The 8853-nt window shown below is 35.5% G+C and overlaps 1 protein-coding gene across 1 annotated transcript in view; it reads right to left on the reverse strand.

Annotated features, from left to right (window-relative positions):
• The window catches only part of LOC106867292 (aryl hydrocarbon receptor), a 286257-nt gene that overhangs the window by 153350 nt on the left and 124054 nt on the right, over positions 1–8853 (reverse strand). The window contains exon 2 of the mRNA XM_052975386.1: positions 7121–7308. Coding sequence (XP_052831346.1) covers positions 7121–7308 — 188 coding nt within the window. The remainder of the gene's footprint in view (positions 1–7120; positions 7309–8853) is intronic.

Consider the following 8853-nt stretch of genomic DNA (forward strand, 5'->3'; position numbering starts at 1 on the left):
ATACACATGTGTATGCATATAATTACACATGTATGTATGTTAGTACTTGTGTACATATTTATGTATGTGTACATATGTATGTATATATAATACATTTTCTTTATCTAATAGCATTACACGATACAACTTGTTATATGCACACATACATACATTCATAAATATGCACAGTCATACGTACACACATTTGTGTGTGTGTGTTTCTTTAAGATTATGTTTCTAAAGCAATTCCAAGAATAGCAACATGATGTTTATTGAAAATGTGACTCAAACCTAAAAGTAGAGTCAAAACAAACAGAGTCCGTTTTGACTGAGATTTTAAGCTTGATGGTGTTTTTGTTGCACCGATTCCAGTTAAAGGAGCCATCAAGCAAGATTTCTTATAAAAAGAATCGTTAGGTGTTTCTGTATCAATATAAAGGGAAATGCTTTCTAAACATGAGAGAAGGAAATAAATCCTCAGTGATTAAGAGAGTTCAAAATTTATAACAGGTTGTTAAACAGCAACTCCTGACTGCGGTAAAACCAGTTGGAATCAACTTGCATGTATGATGGGATTGGCTAAAAGGATCTTTTAGAGTAACATACTTAGAATAGAGACATACATTAATACACTTGCACAGACATATATAGATATCAACATCATCATCATCATCATCAACCCCTCTATTTACATTACTGGGTCTCAGGTCCTAGAATTTCATAGGGTCAATTACCTGACTCATGACATTTAAGTGATCAAGATCACAACTTTAGCCCTTAAGGGGACTCCATTTCTTCACAGGGTTTACAACTGAATGAAATGGAGCCATATGAAATGAAGTGTTTTGCTTAACGGATTGCTGGTCTGGGAATTGAAACCACAACCTTGCAGTTGTGAGTGCAACACCCAAATCATCAGGTCATACACCTTCAGTATATACACATATATACACACATATATACAATCTCAAATGGAATCTCATGGAGATATTTAGCAGGTTTTTATGCAATTTCTATCAAATGAATTCCAGTCGCTACATCTTTGGTCAATTCACGTCACTAAAAGAAGAAAGTCGTTTGCCGTGGTGCCATGCTGCAGAATTGAACCAGAGACCATAGCGTTGATTTAAAAGGAACTTCCAATCATAATCACACAGCCATATGCCAACATGGCACCCAGGGATAATTACTTGTTCGATAATTTAACTTCACCCTTGAGCTGCAGTCAAACCTTTCGCCGGAACAAGTCATGGAGCATAATAGATAAAATTTCATCTTTTTACATATGTGTGTGAGTGTGTGTGTGTTTGCGTGTGTGTATGTGTGTGAGTATGTGAGTGTGTGTGTGTGTGTGTGTGCGTGTGTGTGTGTGTGGTACTAGTCATATTGACCATGGTGGTGGTATTGGTGGTGGTTTTCAGAGTTGAATTTGATTCTGTTGGCTTCCTTTTTACTTCTCTTTTACGTAAGAAATCTACTACTACTACTACTACTACTCCTACTACTACTACTACCACTACCACTATTACTACTATACTGGTTTTGATTCTTTGGTTGCTCATAAGGGTGGCATCTTTATTTGAATGTACGTATGTGTGTGTGTGTGTATATATATATATATATATATATATATATGTATGTACATGTGTATGTATGTATGTATGCATACATGTGTATGTATGTATGCATGTGTGTGTAGTTATGTGTGTTCCTTGCTGTGGCAGCCAAAGAGATTGCAGAAGTGCGAAAAAAGATCTCCCGCCGTCCTCTGCCGAGGAAACGGCAAAGCTTCGAACCTGTTGATGAAATGCGATCCCGCAGAGACTTTCACAGCCAATTAACAACTGATTCAGCAACACAAACAAACAGGAAAATGGTTCTGGAGAATCAATGAAAAGACTTTAATACCAGGCAAGACAGGGTTCTTTCTATTCTGGCAACGAAACTGCACTCAAGTTTCACTGGAGAATAAATACAGTTTAAGCACAAGAGAAACAAAAGGAGAATGGAGGTGAGAGTGGTGGTGGGGGTGGAGGGGAAGAGGAGGGAGGAGAGAAAAGAAGAGATAAGTGAAGAAGAAGAAGAAGAAAAAGAAGAGGGAGAGAAAATGGGAAAAATGGAAGAAATAATGAAAGGAAGAGAGAGAGAGAGAGAAAGAACAAAGGAGAAGGGAAAAGAGAAAGAACTGGAGAAAGAAAGGAAGGAAGAAAGGAAAAAAGGAAGGAAGAAAGAAAGAAAGGAAGAAAGGAAAGAAAATGGCCAACTTCAACTGTCTTGAAAGATGAAAGAATGTCAAAGAAATTGCAAATTTACAATGGTTGTAATAATTATTATCAGCAAGATTTGTGGCCAGTGGTGGTGGTGGTGGTGGTATGACGATCAGGGCTTTGGTAGGGATGGTGGTAGTAATCATCGTCATCATGATGGTCATGTTTGGGATGGTGGTGGTGGTGATTTTGGTGATGGTGGAGTTTGTCTTTGCCATCATTGATAATCATTGTGATAGTGGTGGTGGCGGTGGTGGTGATGGTGGTGGTGGTGGTCATCATCCCCATTGATGAGAAGGTTGAGGCAGAAGAGAAGGAAAGAAAGAATCGGAGAAAGCAAGAAACCAAACCAGGGAAAGTAAAAGAGATCCTCTCTCGAAATTGGAGATTCAAAGGAAGACAAAGAAAGAAAGAAAGAAAAAAGAAAAAGAATAAAGTTCGTATTTTCTTCAGTTATAAAAAAACAAAAGACAAAAAAAACATCAAGCTTTAGAAACGAAACAAATGTTCTCCAGATGACCACCCAAACTGGCAGAAATAGTAGCCAAACCTCCTTTAATTTACACCGAGTAGTTATAAATAAGGAAAGGACACATTAAGTAATGTAGTCTTAGATATACTGTGGTATATACTGTCAACAGAATATACTAACAACTGCAAGATATTCAAGCAACCTCTTTCACAAGAAAGCTGGGTTGTGATTGAAATTAGCCGATGGCAAAGGTGTTTGTGGGATGAAGTGAGGAAGAGAGGAAGAGAGAAGACTTCATGAAGGAGCCTCACAACTGACTCACTCAGAAGAAATCTCTCTATATGGGACGTGTGTGGAATTTACCTGTGTGTAGGGGCTCGATTTACGTGGACATTCGATCGCTAGAAATAGCAACTGAATCTTCATTATTTTACAAAGAGAACATATTGCATCATTGAATTCCTGTACGATGCGGTTCTTAAAAAGAAGAAAGAAAATAAACAGCCACAACAACAACAACAACAACATAGACACAGGTGTGGATAGGTGGGTGGGGTGGACTTGCGCCTTGGGCAAGTATCTTCTACTCTAATCCCAGGCTGACCAAAGCCTTGTGAATGGATGCTTGTCATGGATGTGTGTGTGTGTGTATGCATGCATGTATGTATACATGTATGAGAATGTGTATGTCTTTCAGTTTGTGTTTTATTCCCCATCATTGTTTGACAATCGGTGTTGGTTTGTTTACATTCCTGTAACTCAGCGGTTTGGCAAAAGAAACTGATAGTGTAAGAGGCAAGCTTAAAGTCCTGAGATCGATTTGCTTGATTAAATCCCTTAGGATGGTGCTCCAGCATGGCCAAAGTCCAATGACTAAAACAAGTAAAAGGTGAAAAAAAGGAAAAGTATTTTCATGGGTGGGGGCCAGCTCAATGAGATCTAATCTGGGGGGAAACCACAATAAGACTTTAAGTAATGGAAAGAAGAAAAAAATGAAAATTCTGTAAAGTTTTTAAATAATTAAATAAGAAATAAAAAAATTGATGTGTTTTGATATGAGAGAAAAATTGGAGGTTTAATTAGTGAAGCACAACCTCAGGTAGATCAACAGGTGACAACAACAACAGTACCATCCATCACTAATATGTATGCCTTATGTGTGTTTGACATAATCTGTTGATCAGTGAAGCATCACCACCCTGCCCCAAGGGGTCTTTGACAGGGGACCTGCTGTTGGCAGCATTTGGAATGGTGAGTAGATAGCTTTTAGCTATCAAGTCTTGTAGAAGGTGCTATCCTTCTGATTCTGAATAAATGATATCTATCTATCTATCTATCTATATATATATATATATATATATATATATATATATATATATATATATATACACACACACACACACACACACACACACTCATATGTATAGAAAAACAGAGATAGATATAGATATATATATATGAAATTAATGTCCCTTGTCTTCCTATTAATTTTGTAGCACACTCCGTATTCACCCTTATTTAGAAGAATGTGGTCCAAGACAGCTGAAGATTGACAGAAACTCTGTGATGTTTGTTGAGGAACTTTAGATTCTGAGATCAAGTATGACTGGAATCAATTTTGCTTTTTATCCCTTTGAGGTCCATAAAACAAAATACCAGTCAAGTACTGCAGTTGATGGTACCGACTAGCCCCTTCCCTCAAATTTTGGCTTTGTGTCTAATGCTAGGAAGAATTATTGTTGCTTGTTGACTGCATTAACCATTTTCTATAAACCACGGCAGCACTTCAGTTTCCTCCAATTCCCACTGCTCTCTGCTGAATTTTCTCCACTTCAGACAACACTGCTCGTAACATCACTGTCTGTGACTTCTGTTCTGGTCACTAAGGCACTGTAATTTACCATTCCACATCAGAGAGAGAAAGAGAGAGGAACATCAATTCTACTCTCTTTCTCTCTCTCTCTGTATTTTCAATTCCTCTCATTCTCTGTATTTTCTCCTTACTCCCTCTCACATTTTCTTCTTTCTTTCTATCTTTCTCTCTCTATGTATTTCTATCTCTCACATTTTCTGTATTTACTTCTAACTTTCTCTCTCTCTCTCTCATACACTTTCTCTTATTTACCTTCTTCTTTCTGTCTTTCTATAAGCCTTTCTATCTCTCTCTTTCTTTCCCTATGTATGTATGCATCTATCTATCTATCTATCTATCTATCTATCTATCTCATATTCTCTGTATATCCTCCATCTCTGTCTCTCTCTCTCTCTCTCATACACTTTATCTTCTCTCCTTCTCTCTCTCTCACACACACACACACACACACACCACAATTCATTTAGTAATTTAGTATGACCTCCCTGTAGACATACAAACGATATAATTTCACTCATTTACTTTCCCTGTTCAGAATGAAATCTGCTTTCATTGAAATCAATTGCCAAAGCCACTGACTCCAACACACACACACACACACACACACACGTCTAATTCTAAACAAACATGCACAAGCAAACATACATGTGTGCATACACATACACAAATACATTTGCATGCTTGCATGCACAAGTGTGTGTGTGTGTATGTGTGTGCCTGTACATATGTTTGTATATCTATCTATAGTCTTGCCTATGTGTTGTGTCTGTGTAACTTTATTAATAAACTCATCAAATCAAATATAAATTGGATAAAATAATATCATCGAAGGAGACGCAACCATTAAGTCTCTCACTTTCGCTTTACAATTCTTTGCCTTTTTTTTAAAAATATAGTGACACACTGACACACACACACACACACACACACACACACAGCCATATCAACACCAACACACTCTCTCATACACACCCACACAACACCAACATACACACACACACTCACCAACACACACACCAACAGACACACACACACACACACAGTTACCAACACACATACACACTGACAATTATGCTTCTTTCTCCAAAGAAATTCCTTAAGAAATGAACAGTGACTTATCAAGATGAAATTAATAACCATTATGTATCTTTTAGTCTGTTGATTGTCTACGTTCTTAGTTTGGTTCTTGTCATCAACGTCATCATCATCATCATCATCATCATCATCATCATCATAATTATTTGTCTGCAGATAAAAATCTGTGTAGAAGAACGTTCCTATTACTGACATTTTTCTTATTAGTTTTAATTGCAAATGATAGATGTTGGTCATATAGAAATTCTTAGACTATACAGGCACTATGGGGACAGGTATGACCAACATATTGTAGTTAAGAAACTTGTTTCCCAACCAAGGGGTTTTGGGTTCAGTCCTGCAGTGTGGTACCTTCTCTTGATATCATGTGATAGTCGTAAATGAGTGTCACTGTCATACAGGCAGTGTCATTCACTGCCAATATTCTGTGAAAGCATGTTGAGCCATAAAGAAATGTGACTTTGTTTGGAATCAGGGAAGGAATCCAGTCATAGAAATCCATCTGATTAAACTTCACTTGACCCATGCAAGCGTGAATGTTTAAATGATGAGGATGATAATAATGATGCGTTGTATAACAGGATGCCAATATGGCTTTGCTGCACTTTTTCTGCTGTCTACTTTTTTGTGTGTATATGCGAACTTGTTCTTGTGATAACCACAACTCAGGTGAGTATAATGTACTTTCAATCAGGACACAACAGTTTCTGCTGCTTTACATCACAGCTTGCGACCAGAGATACGGTATTTGAAGCTAACGAGGTTATTCATGATACCAGTCGGTGCAGAATAGGAAGGATTATGTTCTTAGGACAGTGTTTTAGGGGTGTGCTGTGGGGGATACAGATAAATCAATGAACTGTGAAGAGAGCTTCTTCATGGCTGTTTGACTTGCTAAGAAAAACAGTCTCATAATACTCCCTGTTATTATAAAAAGTGCATGAGTTTTGTTATAAAATGAAAAAAGATAAAATGATTAATATTAACTGGTTGAAAAAAAATAGAGGAAATGATAAAAGTTACTGGATAAAAGGATAAATCTATATTTAATAAATAATAATAATATCCTACGATTCTTTTGTAGAAAGAGATACATCATATAATTTTCTATATATTTTTTTACATATTATTTCATTGAACATCACAAGACCAAATCTAATTAAAAAGAAATCAAAGAAATCACACAAAAATGATACCACACTGAAAAATAAAGTCCTTTTAAAGAAGAATTAATATTTTATAGTTTTCTTTTTTTTTTTCATTTTGTTTTATATATTTGTTTAACCAGTCATTTTTTTTTCCTTGTTGCACAAAAAACAGTGAATAAGAATCTCTCTTTAACTTTTCTTGATAGGAAAAAAAAAAATACAAGACAAAAGTTTCCCAATTTTTTTCTTTCTAGAAAATTCAAACTGAATATCGAAAGGGAATTACCTTGAAAATAGCTTTTGATCCGCAGATAACTAACTGCCAAGCGGAGGATGGAAAGTTTATCAAGTTTTGAGATCACGCTCTGTTCAAACGGCAATAGGCTTGCAAGATGATCCAATTCGGCATTCAGTCTTTCCCGATGGCGCTTACTTGGATTGCTTTTTGGTGGATCTTTCACTGGGGGCTTCACACTGAAACAGAAGTGAAACGATACAATATTAGAGTTAGAGTCACTCCTCATTCTTCTTATTATTATTGTGGTTAAGAAGTTTGCTGGGCACCTTAGGTAAGTGTGCCCAGTAAAAGAAAAAACGATGATGACTAGCCATTTGGGTGTCTTATTGGCACAAGGCCCAAAATTTGAGGGAAAGGGAACTGTTAGATTAGCCTCAATATTTGACTGGTATTTTGTCTAAACTAGGAATGACAAAAATCAAGACATCCTGAGCAGAATTTGTCTAACTGTTATTTTACTTAGTTAGCTAAATATATTTATTTGTCCATCTGTCATTTTGTAGCAAGAATATAGATAAAGTATTATCCATTTTATTTCGATGCCTATCTATTGTTCTGTTCCTGTCTTTCTTTCTATATTTTTATATCTGTCTATCTATCTTCCTATGAACTTATCTGTCTGTCCGTCCGTCTGTCCATCTCTCTATCTGTTTGTCTCTCTGTCAGTCTTTCGCTCTCTTTCTTTCAATATTTCTGTATCTATTCTGTGATTCTGTGCCTGCCTTGTCAGTCAATCCAATCTGTCATTGTATATATACATCTGTCAATCTATCATACAACAACTGCCTGTCTGCCATTCTGCATCTTCTCATCTCTCAGTCTATCTCTCAGTCTATCTATCTATCTATCAAACAGTTTATATATCTATCTATCTATCTATCTATCTATCTATCTATCTATCTATCTATCCATCTATCTATCTATCTGCCTGTCTATCTGCCTGTCTATCTATCCTACCATCTGTCAACATCTTAATTACTTCACCAGCTAAGACTTTCAGGTATTTTCATATTAAATAATTACACACAGTAAAAATAATACTCAAATGAAGATTTGTGGTGTACGAAAGAAAGAAATCTTTGTTTGCAACAAGATTAAGTTTAGCAATGATGATGTTTCTCCTTTTCTATCTTAAAATTCATTCCATAATTAAAAAATTAAGATTCTGAAAACTCTTTATCCTTTGCTTTCGTTCTATCTATTTCATTTTTTCTTTACTTTTTCCCCATATTTCCATGTTTTAACAAATTATTGCAAAAAAAAAAGAAAAAATTTAAAATAAAGCTGAAATAAAGTTAAGACAGGAAAGACAAAAATAATTGAAGAAAATATACTAAATAAAAAAAACAATAAATCACATTTTTATTTCTTTTGTTGTTTCTTCCTGTTTTGTTCTGCTTCTTTTTTTAAAACAAATTTTCACAATTTGAATAGATTTAAAAGCTTTTTGCTTTAGAAAACAGACTGACATCAAGTCATTGAAAATTGGTTTATGTCTGCACTGAATAAATTGTGTTAAACATGTCAAAGTCAGTGAAGGAATTTAGCAGGAACGCACACACACACACGCATCTGCACACACACACACACACATGAATACATACATATATATATATGTACACATACATATATACATTGCATATGTACACATACATACATATATATATATATATATATATATGACGACGATATATATATATATATATATATATATATATATA

The sequence above is a fragment of the Octopus bimaculoides genome, chromosome 21 (assembly GCF_001194135.2).
Source record: "Octopus bimaculoides isolate UCB-OBI-ISO-001 chromosome 21, ASM119413v2, whole genome shotgun sequence".
Taxonomy (NCBI): domain Eukaryota; kingdom Metazoa; phylum Mollusca; class Cephalopoda; order Octopoda; family Octopodidae; genus Octopus; species Octopus bimaculoides.